We start from the raw sequence: 13,776 nt of genomic DNA on the forward strand, positions 1-13,776 counted from the left end.
TATGGGATGTAGTGCTTGAGCTTGTAGTATAGAAATCTTCCAATAGATGGTGCACTCGTGCTATCAGTTCTTTGCCCCAATGTCTGGTTTAGTGTCTAGAAAGCATGGTCCAGTTGGCACTGTATATGCATATCTAGATATACTCCTCTCACTCCTTCTATGCGAGTGAAATGAGGAAAACAAAACACAGCAGAAACAGAGAAGTAACCCAAACTAAACCCGTGTAAGAAGCTAAACTGACACCTTCTCACACAAACTCAAAACATATGCTTCATGCTGGCAGGATTTTTTTTAAATATAAACTGAAAGGGACTATTTAACAATTTTGATTAGATAAATTTCCTTGTCAGGTGTTATATATATATATATATATATATATATATATATATATATATATATATATATATATATATATATATAATTATTATTATTATTATTTTATTTTATTTTATTCAGGGCTTGCAAGTTTACCGAGTAGGAAAACATACACTAGGTCAGGCAAACCTGAGCCGAAGACAAACGGAGTAGGAAAATCTCGCCCCTCCCTGCAGGTGTCCTCCTGTGAGTGATGAACACCAGCGTTAATTAGGCCAGAGACTACACCTCAGCCACCGAGGAGGAAAATTGTTCTTTGTCTGACTCTGGTTTACTGGAGTACAACTTTCTATTTTTGGCAGAGCTCCGGGTTCAACCACGAGAGAGGAGAGATAAAAATCCTCGAATATATGCTAGCTGGTCAGAGACATTGTTTAAACTGGATGATTTATTGCCAGTGGCATATGTGTCATTGTATATGTGCCACTGCAGCTAACTAAAGCGAATCCTCTTGGCGCACAGGCATGGGTGTGTTGGTTTAGAAGGCTACTTTACGCACAATTGTGCCTAAATTAATCACTCAGAAATAAAAGAGGACTAAAACAAATATATAAATATGTATAGTTATTCTGTTGCTGTCTCCCTCTCCTGACTACACGTGTATTCTTGTTCACACCTACAATCCGGGCGCACCACCAAGCGCATGCAGCAAAACGGCGAGGCGGTGGTACCGGGTGGAGCTGTACCCGTGCTCCGCCCACCTTCGCTGATTGGGTTGAAAATTACCCCGGCTACCAACAACATGTGCATTTTTTTCTTACCCTCTCGCACTAAGCAACGCCCACACGGAGGACCGGGAAAGTCGCTTCAAACTGCAAAACACGCTGCTTGTTCTCAGACTAATTAGGAGACGAACGTGTTTGGAGAAGAGAGGCAGAGCACACCTTCATTAGAGCCGATGCTTGTTGTTATGCTTTTTTTTAAAACCCACCAAGGTATTAAAATAGATCGTGGCAGTCAGGTTACTAACTTAAGTCACTGAGTCTGTTCCCCCTTTTTTCTACCGTTTTTTTTAATCTAAACTCATTCATTAACTTCACAGTGGTCTCGGAAACTGCTGAGTGAGCTCACTTGGTGCTTTGGGTGAACAGGTGGCGCAAGCTCCGGTACTCGTAATTTGTTATTACGCAGATAACGGAGTTAAGATACTTTACCGGACGTTAAGCATTTAATACCTGCATTGAAAGTGGGTGTAATTCGGACTGCGTATTATCCTCCCTTGTTAAAAGGGGACACTTGACAAGGGAGCTGTGATGCCTGTTGCAGACAGCGACATGGTAGTGGACAACGGGCACGGGTTTTACGAGGGTAAAATTCCAAACAGTGCCGGGAATGAGAGTATCCTCCCGGCCTCCCTATGCAGTCCTGTAACGGACATCCTCAAGAACTTTTACCACACCAAACGGGTCGGGAACTACATGATCGGGAGGAAGCTGGGAGAAGGGTCGTTCGCCAAAGTTAGAGAAGGTCTCCATGCGTTAACAGGAGAAAAGGTAAGCGGACCGCAACAGACTGTATATATATATATATATGTGTGTGTGTGTGTGTGTCATATATGTCATATATTTTATTTTTTAATCTATTTTGTGATGTCATGACATGTCATCTGGAATTAACAGTTAGCTTGACTCTTATAGTTCATTGCCTTTTTGTCATTTTAATGAATTTTCTTTTTAATTTTGACTGTGCCTCACCATTTATTGCGTCTGTAGTGGTTTTAAATTACATTTCAATGGACAGAATCAGATGCCATGCGTGCTTGGCAACGCATTCCTTTCGGCTGCATGTGAACAGTGGGAAAAGTTGTTTATATTGCGATGCAATCCGCCAATCCAGGACTTCCTAATTAGTGGTTCTCTCCTCAGAGAAAGTGATCAGCTCTTCTGATTGCGCTGCGCCTTTGTTAATTAGCGCATGCGGCGTCCCACCAGCAGCTGCTGAATGCCGAGTATAGGTTGTGCACAGCAGGAGCTCCTCTAGTGACAATATTTGCTAATTGTGCGTGAGAGAGACACAGTTATCTATGGGTGTTTGTCTCTTCTCCAACCCTGCGGATAACGCGTCAATCGCCCTGCGTTTCTGAACCTATGCTTTGTTTGCTGCTGCTGGTGATCTCACCGTATCCCCGCGGTGGGCGCGCTAGAGTGTGACAGGACCAGAGAAGAAAACTGCCGGGCCTATAAGAGAGCAGAGCTGCTACTTGAATATGAAATCTTGTCGTTGATAAATGGGCTTCAACCTCATTATGATTCCGCCATCGCAGGGGGGGTTTGATACGGGCTACCATTGGCCACTGGTTGCCTTTGTCTCTTCAGGCTTTTTTGAGAAGGAGCCAAAAAATTTGCATATTAGAAAAACAAGTACGTCTCCTTTTTTTTCTTTCTTTCTTTTTTACTGTTCGCTCCTGCATTAAATGCATACCATTTCTATAGGTAATGCACAGGCTATAATTTGTCACTGAAAATTCCTAAATTTGCATATTAAAAATATTTCGGATCACACCCAGCTCCTCCCTTGCTGTAAAGCAAACGTTCCTCTCACCCACCCACTCACACTGTCTTTGTTGAGGATGATGCAAACGCTGGCAATCGCACATCCAAACACTCTCCCTCACTCATTTGAATGCAGGCGTCCAACAGGCGCTTGCGGGGTACAGGAGGGTAGTGAGTTTATTCAAGTACATGGGGGTGAAAAGGAAATGCATGAGGATTCCCAGATCCCCCCACCCCCACTTTTGTTTGTTTTACATTACTAGAAAGTCAAAGTAAATGCATGGAATTTAAAAAGCAGAAAAGGGGTATGGGGGTGAGAAGAGGCGAGAGATGGGGCTGTCATGGGCAGGCAGCTCAGGAGGTCATATGTGTGGTTTTTTTTAATGTCTGTAACCCACTTTCCCCTCCATACCCCCCCCCCCCCCCCCCCCCCACACACACACACACACACACACACACACACCACCCCCTTTCTGTCTGAGGGGCGCCTGATGATAAACAACCGAATCCCTCAATAGCCCCCAGGCAAGAGTGCACACCCCTCCCCCTCTATATCCCACCCCCTCCTCATATAGAGTAGCCAACTGTAAATACAGTGCCCACCCCACCCCATACATACCCTGCACTCCTTATTAGGAGTGTGTAAACACAGGCCATCTATTATCGTGACAGAACACTGCACACACACACATGCATGCACATACAGGCAGGTTTAATTAGCAGTTGTAAAAAGGTTTTCAGCACTGAATCAATTACCAGTCCTGAAAGGATGAAAGTAAAAATGAAAGACAAGCTGAAGGTCAGAAGAAAGAAAAAACACACACATATGCACACACTACCACTTTGGCCCTCACCATTTCATTAATGGATATGGTGATTAGGTTCACTTGTCATGCCTTTCCATGTCTGTGGGCTCTCCTTGAGATGATTTGTTGTGCGTGGTAGCCATGCTCTTGAACTCAGTCTAGACGGGATACAAGGAGACATGGATGAAATAGAGTAGATGGGTATGTTATTGAATGTAATTATCAATAAAACTGAAGGAGAGTCATTGAGTTAAAGGACATGTTCTGGGGCGTTCGTGAGGAGATTCTGTGGCTTTCCATCTGTATTTGTCTCAGCTTTTTGTGTGTTTGGCTGCAACTAAACCTAGACAAATGGGGGAATGTTAACTGTCCATTTGGCCTTGGGGCCTTCTCAGCATATAGGGTAACATATCCCAGTTTATGATGGTTCATTAACCCCTCCATGTCCACACACACACACACACACACACACACACACACACACACACACACACACACACACACACACACACACACACACACACACACTTCCCCCTCAGCTGCAGGGCCTTGTAGCTCTCCCACTAGTAACAGCTGTGAGGGAGAGGTCAGTTTTGAGTTACATACTCTGAGCAGCTCTTCACCTGTTACGCCTAGGCGCTCTGAAATCAGCACTGTGCTCCCTTCTCCATGGATACTATTCACAATATTGCATGCTGCACAGTTTACAAGGCCAACAATCGCTGTTAACTTAGTACTTTGTAAAATATAAATATAACCTCGCCCTCCTCTCTCCTCCTGCATTTTCTTTTTCAGGTGGCGGTGAAGGTGATCGACAAGAGGAAGGCCAAGAAGGACTCATATGTTACCAAGAACCTGCGGAGAGAAGGTCACATCCAGCAGATGATCCGCCACCCCAACATCACTCAGCTGCTGGACATCTTGGAGACAGAGAACAGCTACTACCTGGTGATGGAGCTTTGTCCCGGTGGGAACCTCATGAACCACATCTACGACAAGAAACGCCTGGATGAGAGAGAAACGCAGAAGTACATCCGGCAGTTGGTGCTGGCTGTGGAGCACCTGCACAGGGCTGGTGTGGTTCACAGGTAACAAAACCAAAAACCCCAAAAACATTAGTATATAAGCATATAATTACTGTGCCATTCGATGTGGGTCAAAGTTAACTTTAAGACTTCTGGGTCAGACATGATCCTCTTTCCCAAAGTGTGGGTTAAGTCTTTCTTATGCACATGACTATTAATCCATGAAAGCAGATCTGTCTTCACAATAACTACATTGTAATAATTTAATGTTTTCCATTTAGGTGTGAAGAGCAAAAACATTACAGAAATGCAGTCACAGTATTGTTAATTCTAGGGTTTTCTCAAACATTTTATCAAAATCTATGTAAGATTTATGGAAAAAACATGCACTGTTTCCCAAGGCTCTTGTGAGGAATAGTTTTTGTTATTTAGAGCCTGGGAACTGAATTTCTATCACAGTGAGATGGCCTCTGTGGATAACAGGATTTCTGCTACTGAGGAGGGATCTGAAGATACACAATAGACTATGAAAATTAAGCAGCATGACCCAAATTAGGAGGGGTTATGTCACGGTTCAAGAAGCAGGGGGTAGATTGTGTGATACTAAAGGTTATCTAATCATCTAATATAAGGTTATCTAATATAAACATGGACCTTTGTTTTACAGGGACCTCAAAATAGAAAACCTCCTACTGGATGAGCAGGACAACATAAAGCTTATAGGTAAGCCCCGATGCTCTCAGTGTTTTTTATGTGCACAAAACGTTATACAGAAATTCTGTACATGTATTCAGACATAAAAGAATCCACATGGAAAAGAGTAATGTTCCCTAAGCTCTCACCTAAGTGCTAACACCCCTGTGTTTCTTTAATGGGCAAGTTAAAATAATAAACCCACTCTCCCCACCACTCCTTTCCTTCAGATTTTGGCCTAAGTAACTGTGCTGGCATCTTGGGATACTCTGATCCCTTCAGCACCCAGTGTGGAAGTCCAGCTTACGCCGCCCCTGAGCTACTCTCTAGGAAAAAGTATGGACCAAAAGTGGATGTCTGGTCCATGTGAGTTTAAAGTTGTTTTAAGACATTTGATAATAAACATCAGTTTTATTTAATGAGTGCACAGAGAGCTGAAGTGTGTATTTGGGTCTTCCAGTGGTGTTAACATGTACGCAATGTTGACTGGGACACTCCCGTTCACCGTGGAGCCGTTCAGTCTTCGGGCGCTGCACCAGAAGATGGTGGACAAGGAGATGAACCCGCTACCTCCCACGCTGTCAACAGGTAAGGAATGAAAACACGACGGCACAAACCTGCTGTGTGCAGATAAAACGTAAAAGTGGAGGGTGAAGGAAATCTGACTGGTTGGCCTTCAGAATTTCGAAAAATGATTTTAAAAGCTGCTTACTTAAAACTAGAAGCAAAAGGATAAATAACTTGAGGCTTAGTGCCTTTGACATATTTAAGATTCTTTATGACATCTTATTTTAAACCCTTCAAAAAGAAGTTTTGTTTTCATTTATTCTGCTTAAATGCAGTTAAAAACCGAAAAGCAAAAAAGCAGAAAAACAGGTGACGGGCGGAGGGATGTACATTCATGCACATCATTGCACGCGACAGCAAGAAATTCTCGGTGATTTCACTAGTAACCTTTCCATCAGAGGCGAAAACATGATAACCTTTTGTGCCTCTTTATCAGGGATTAGGTGGCTCTTCCAGTGAAGACGCTGGCACAGATTCAGATTTTTTCTACAGTTTTTTCTTTTTGTTTCTTAAAACAAATGATTCACTTCCTGAGAGGTTTGGTCAATGTTTTTGTAGACTTTAGGAAACTAAAATTGTTCATAGGCTTGACTTTGCCTTAGAGTCACTAATTATAGTGTAAATGTCCTACACATATATTTAGATATAATTACACAGATAAATTCAAAGGTAGTTCCTCAGAAGCTTGCGTGTGTTGTGGAAAGGGTGTGCATAGGTATGACGGTGTCAAATTCATTTCACAATCTCTGCACTCGTTCTGCAGTCACTCCTTCACGGCACGTCAGAACAGTCGTTTGCATTTCGCTTATATGCAAACTAAGGGGCGATACCATAACTCACTTTTATAAGCACCTATTATACTATAACGACATGTATCTGACTTCGCAACTGGGTTCGTTACGAAACAATTTACTTAATAATGATAACTTTATCAGTTTCATCTATTTTGTTGTTGCATAAGCAGTTTCACTTTGCAGCGTTGGTAATTCAAAGGAATCTTGAACCTTAAGGATGTGGAGGAAGAGAGCCAAGTTTGTGGCCTGGGAATAAACACAATGATAACACAATATGTCGTAACATGTTTCAGCACCGAGAAAGCTGCTCCTGTTTTATGTGTTGATGAGCGTGCAGAAAGAATAACAATACACATTTTGATTTTTCTCGTTTCTCAGCTGCCATCTGTCTTCTGAAGAAGCTACTTGAGCCAGACCCCAACAAGCGTCCCAATATCCACCAGGTGATGGCTGACTCCTGGCTTCAGCTGGCCAATAAGAACACAGGGGCACCATACCTCAACAGGTAGATGTACACAGATTTAAATTGCTCTGAGTTTGTGTTTGTTGTAGTTTGCATTTAAAAGCTTAATTTGTCAAGCATTGTTAAATATTCCTTTTTTTTTTTTTTTGCGTTAAGGATCCACATTGAAGAAATCAACCACACAGTGTTGCTGCATATGACGGAGAAGATGGGCTACAAGCACAGTGAAGTTCTGAGCGCCGTCCTCACCAATCGCGCCTGCCACACTTTGGCGGTCTACTTCCTCCTCAACAAGAAAATGAAGAGACTCTCCAAAGAATACAGGGTATGTATATTCATATACTTTCCGGTTTGACGTCAGTGAGTAAAGTGAGTTTAGAGAGAAAACAATATTTTAGTCACTTGCACATCCTTTTCCCAAGGAGTTTGTCATAGTACTATTTCAAAAGGACCAGGAGTGTTTTTCACACCAATAAACTGTTGTGACGGGATGACGCAAAGCATTTAGTCATCAACAACAAATGTTGCTTGTGTGTGTGTTAAGGAGATGCAGTTCCAAGAGAAAAAGAGAGGCGAAAAGCAGAAAAACGAATACTTCCAGACCCAGTGGAGGAAGCACGTCGATAAGCTGACCATACCCCCGAAACAGACGCCCGTCTACCTGGCTGTCAGCAAGGGGCCCAGCAAGGAGAAGAAGCACAGAACAGGTGAGGATTTGCACAGTTGAGTGCAAAAATAATGAAAACAACAATTAGGAAGCAGTTTTTTTTTAATGTTCACTTTATTTATTGTATCTATTTTATTTACTTTCATTCATACAGGGTAGGTTGACTGAGCATGCATGTTCTTGTACAGCGACCTGTTTCACACACACGTAGTTACCCAGTCATCCATCCATCCATCCATCCATCCACTGTTTGTCTGTTCGTCCATCCATCTAACCACCCACTCATCCATCTGAGAGGAAACATCCAGGACAACTTGCCAGTCACTCATGGGGCAAACACAAACACTAAAATCTTAATCAGAAATTACTTAAGAGAGCATAGTGCAGAAGTAAGTTCATGATATAGAAATAACTGAACTGACTCAAGCTTGCAAGAGAGAGTTTAGCACACACCTAAACTCCCTTCTCACTTACCTTTAAGTGGTATTGAGAAATTACAGATTTGTCTTCTGTACCTTTGGCTTTACGTCTGCTGTCAGATCATTGTGTCTGTCAGGATCTTGTTAATGGCATACAGACAATGGCTACTCAGGCAGAGGTTTAAGAAAAGATGGGGTTCTCACTTTTTTAATGAATTTATTTTAATTTTCATTAAATATTACAGTAAAAACAATGTTTCACAAAAGCTAAAGTGCTTCTAATTTCATCCTCAGGTTTACTGCGTGCCATAACTGGTGGGCATCGTAATTCACCTCTGGCACCTCCGGGCACAGTTGCTTCTTCCTCCATGGAGTACCTAGAGATCCACCCTCTATTCCCCAACACGCCACAGCAACGAAGGCGCCTGGCCACCCTTCCGCAAGTCAACACGAGCCCAGAACACAACATTCCCGCTCCTCCCGCGCCGTCGCCGATTGGCATGCATTCCTTCGGCTCGCTCGCCAAAGCTGAACAAATCGAAGACACCCCATCTTCGCCCTGGTACAAGCTGACTAACGGGACCCTATCCCCTCCCCGCCACGTCTCCGCCTTCCAGCCTGACTCCTCTTACTTGAAAAAAGCCACAATCCCCAGTCCGCCCGTCCTCATTGTCAATCCACAGCCCAAGAAGAGCACCTCGACAGATTGGTGTGGTTCTTCTGACACTAGTGGTAGCCCTCCCAGCACTATAGGAAGTCCCCCAGGGAGCTCAGCTTTTAGCCCTCCAAAGTCTGCTTTCAGTCCCCTCAATCCTACCTCAGCTTTTAGTCCTCCTTCCAGCAGCGGTAGCAGCGATCCCGAGAGCCCAACGCATCGCAGCAAATTCCCCTCGATGGGAATCGGACAGATCCTAAAGAAGAAGGTCCAGCTGCAGCCATTTACATTTCGGCCAGAACAAGTCATCGAGGAAGTCGTGTCCCCTCCTCCCTACCCCATGCAGACTCTCCTCTGTGCTTCAGGTGCACTAAAGACCCTCTGCTGAGTTATAAGATGATTTAAAAAAAAAAAAAAAAAGTTGGACTGAACTCGATGCCCCTTTCAACATTTTTATGTTGGGAGAGGTCTTCCAGAGTGGCCTTTTGAACTGTGAACTGTCCCTTTATTGCGACTGAGCCACTTTTCATGACAGACTTATTTAAAAAAAAAGAAAAAAAGAAAAAAAGAAAAGGTGGTGAGAATATAAAATGTATTACCTCTTGTTACAACACTTATTATGTAATGTGAGAAGTGACACTGAGGAGATAAGATCTGAACGGATCCATGAGCAATGACTAAATCTCTCTGTGTCCTAAATACGGAATGGACATGGGACATTGTGTAATATGAGCCTTGCCAATAACAATTGTACACACACACAAGCACACACATGAGTACACACTGAACGATGTATTATAGACCAACTTAGAGATACTCTCTTATGTAACATTGGTGTAACTGGTTACTAATTGAGCCGCAAACTGATTCACACCAGCTAACAGACCCCAACTTTTACCCTAACCCTGATTTTACATGTATAAATGTTTTGTCTCTGTGAAAACTCTGTATAATAGCCACTGACATCCAGTCAGCCGGCACTATGTCCTATGCTGACCGGATGAAGAAGCTCACTGCACTATTCTTGAAAACCAAAACGTATACTTAGAACGGTGTTTAACATCTTTTACCTCACTGCATTTATTCATGCATTAAATGTGGAACGGCAGTCGGTTGTGACATGCTTGTGTGGATCGTGTCACAGTGTAGCAGTGTGTAAGTGTTGCCATTAGAATCAACACACTAAAATAGCCGTAGGTTGCAAGAGCAGAAGCATATTCTCACTTTTATATAAACGTCCTCATAAACCTTCACTCAGCACTGAACTTTTTTATCCACAAGTGTTGCTTCACCTCTAAGACCCACAGGGAATCTGTAAAAGTCTTGACTTTCTCACAGCAGGATATGCCTGTTCCTAGTCAGTTTGTAATAAAAAATAAATAAAAGAAAAAAGAATAGAGCATCAAAAGCCTTATGAAACAGATCAACCTCACCACAGGTTGAGTGTATGAAAGTGGAAAGAACTGCTACTAGGATCATCTGCGGAAATAATTCACTTCCTTTTGTCTTAACGCTGTAGTTTGTGCAATAGTCTTAAGTGTTAACTGCAATGATGAGTATTTGCCAAGAGCTCTGAGACATGTGAAAAATGTTCCTGTAAATAACAGTGCAGCTCCTGTGTTCCTGTTGCTTACTCCGTTCTGTATGAACAGAAGTTTAAGACGTTTATCTGAGCCGACACTGTCACAAATTAGTTGCCTGTACAAAACAAAGGGGGGAAAAAACGAACAAAAAAAAAAAAAGGCTTCCACGGGCACACGAGGTTTCTCACTGTTAAAATACTGTAGAATCTCTTCATGTCCAAATGAAAAGTTGCATGAGTCAAACTTGTGTTGTCAGCATTTGAAATTATGTCTTTGTACCTTTTTTCTGGTTGATACTGAGATTGATACGGACTTGGGTGGGGGGTGTCTTTTTTTAAGATTTTGTAAAGGATGGTTTTGTTTGAGTGTCAAGAGATTTCTATGCTGTATAAAGTATTTTAAATATTTATAAGGAATCCTTTATGTGTCTGTCTAGTTCTTTAAACGCACCTGCATGCTGTCTGGCTTCATTCTTGCACGTCACATGTTCACATGGCTCATCTGAGACGTATTGAAAATATGCAAACTTTTAATTATGATCATTAAGTAATAATATGGTACTCAACAGAATCCAATATTCTTGCTAATTTATGTACACTTTACCTAAAGTCTGACATCTATACTTCATCCTTAAAGCTCTCATCTCCTGGAGGACTTGATGACGATGTGTGAAAGGATTTATGTTACTGAATGTGCCACTTATCTCACATACCATATGCATTTCCCACGAAACACCTATGAGAGGTTAAAAAAAAAAAAGCATGACACTCCCATGCAACAGCTGAATGATCCTTGGTTTGGCTACATGCACACACACACACACACACACTCACACATACACTACAAGCCCTTCCTTCTCACGAACACATACGTTATAGACACTAATCTACTCAGCTGTGCCTCCCTAAACCTCTCTGGGTGACGCTGCCCTGTCGAGACACAGAAGGGGGATCACCAGAGCTTTGAGACAAACAAGCACATGCACAGGACACCACAAACAGGGCTGTCCGATTAAATCAGCGTGGCTAAGCTGATAAAAGCAGAGGGGCAAGAGGAGCCCTCAAATATGTTAAAGCCAGAGCCTTTTGTTTATCGCCGACAGGCCAACGGTTACTCAAAATCCCTGGTTGATCTGGTGACATAAACAAGCTCTGACCAGGAATACTACGCATGAAGGATATTACTGCACACAGACAGATAATATCATAAAATATAGTTTAGTGTTGCTGCGGTAATTGTGTAATTTACCATTAACTGATAAAGTCAAGGACCCAAAAAGGCGCCGCTTTTGACTAAACACGTATTGTTTCCAGAAAGTGAGGTGAGAGATTGTGGTGGTGAAGGACATGTTGTAACAGTTTCTACCTCTTATTTCAGCAAAATCAATGAATCATGTTTACGGCAAAATAAACCGGGGCTGTAATCAAATGCATGAAAACTTTTGCCCATTTCCCGAATGCAAGCATTTTCTTTTTTCTGGTGTCAATATGAATCTCACACGTTGTTGGCTGAACAAAATACAGTCAAAACCATAAACATTTGATTGGCAATGCAATTTGCTTCACTTCAAATCCACTTTAAAGGATTGAAACCAATTAAGATATAACTGAAGTGTAGACCTGTAGCTTTAGTTCAAGGGGCTTAAATGATATTAACATTTAATATATTTATGAATTAGAGCAATTTTTCTTAACATAGTATCTGCATTTCCTGAGGCTCCAAAGTAATTAGATAAATGACCAGGTGGCCAGGTGTGGCCTTGTTATTTCATTAAAAATTCTACAAAGTAAAAGCTCTGGAGGGCAATTTTGTTTCGTTAACTGTTCACAGGAATTTAGGAAGTAAAGGACGCTTTCAGTGGGATGAAGAAAAGAAAACACACCTAGGGCAATTTAACTACATTGTAACTACCTAGAATAGCATGGAATTATTGGCATAGATAAAACCTCGTCACAGCATGTAGCAGAGTGTAAAACACTGTCACAGAGGTACATGTAACCTGGTCGAAGTCTACAATCAAGTGATGCTTTAATAAATTTAGCATTACCATCGTTAACAGTAGAAAGATAAAATTAGTAGTCGATGGGAGACCTCTAAAAAGACGCACAAACAGATGTTGTAACACTCATTATGGGGGATGGTTATTATGTGACTTTTAATGATTTATTTAAAATAGTTTTTTTTTCAGGGTGAAATAATTCACACTCCAATCCACAAAGGGTCAAGTGTATAAAGGCTAAAATATATACATACTTTTACTTACATCTTTTAATATATAGAGCTGAATGCATTTTAATTTGACAATCATTCCACCCTGGAAAAAGAACTGTTCAAAAAAATCATGAAAAAAAGCTCAAATTTAGGAGTGACATTCATACCTGCGATTGAATATAAAGGTCTAACCACAACAATCCTTTTTGTTTAATATACAATATAATATGCACCAAGAAGCCCTAATAGCTGCTGTAAAAAAATAATCGTTAAGTGGAGTAGAAACAGTTAGTCAACATTAACTCATCCAGACCAGCTCATTTGCAGTTTTCTCATCTGTTTTTCTGCTTGGAGATCTTACATCTGTTGATTCAAGTTCTGAAAAGTGAGCAACTCACATTACACTAACAGCTCTAACAGTCGCTAAGAAAACAATCCTGCTGAACTGGAAAGATGGACAGAAACCTTTCAGTATTTCAACGGCACCACTCTGAATACATTTGCAAGACAAAAGGCATTAAAAACAAATAACATAGCTTCTCTCAAATAGATATTGGATACTGTTTATCAAAGTCATTTTTCTTGCCTGACTACTTCTGCCATTACTGCACCAGTGACATAAATACCACCATTTCCCACATCCCCAGTGCCTGGGTGCACGCACCACCTCATAGCCTGTCATCTACCACTTGTATCATAGTAATCTGAATTGTGACACCCATTTTAAATGGTAAACGGTAAACGGCCTGTATTTGTATAGCGCTTTACTTAGTCCCTAAGAACCCCAAAGCGCTTTACACTACATTCAGTCATTCACCCATTCACACACAGGTGATGGCAAGCTACATTGTAGCCACAGCTGCCCTGGGGCGCACTGACATAACATACTGTGCAAACGTCTTTAGACAACACTTTCTTCTTTATATTTTGTAAGGAAAATAGGAAAAAGGAGCTGTGACTTATTGAAATGTGTGAACACACATGGAAATGCAGCATGTAAGGTGAAAACAGAGTTTGCAAAATTTT

At 41.7% G+C, this 13,776-nt stretch overlaps 1 protein-coding gene across 1 annotated transcript; it reads left to right on the plus strand.

The window, feature by feature from the left end:
• The first annotated feature begins 1,136 nt into the window (after positions 1-1,136).
• hunk (hormonally up-regulated Neu-associated kinase) lies at positions 1,137-10,955 on the plus strand. The gene is made up of 9 exons (XM_004550061.4): positions 1,137-1,868; positions 4,469-4,761; positions 5,366-5,421; positions 5,622-5,757; positions 5,852-5,979; positions 7,131-7,257; positions 7,372-7,540; positions 7,760-7,922; positions 8,596-10,955. The coding sequence occupies exons 1-9, from the start codon at positions 1,629-1,631 to the stop codon at positions 9,342-9,344; spliced, it is 2,061 nt and encodes a 686-aa protein (XP_004550118.2). The 5' UTR covers positions 1,137-1,628; the 3' UTR covers positions 9,345-10,955.
• The last annotated feature ends 2,821 nt before the right edge of the window (positions 10,956-13,776 follow it).

Source organism: Maylandia zebra, linkage group LG10, assembly GCF_041146795.1.
Source record: "Maylandia zebra isolate NMK-2024a linkage group LG10, Mzebra_GT3a, whole genome shotgun sequence".
In the NCBI taxonomy this organism is placed as follows: Eukaryota; Metazoa; Chordata; class Actinopteri; order Cichliformes; family Cichlidae; genus Maylandia; species Maylandia zebra.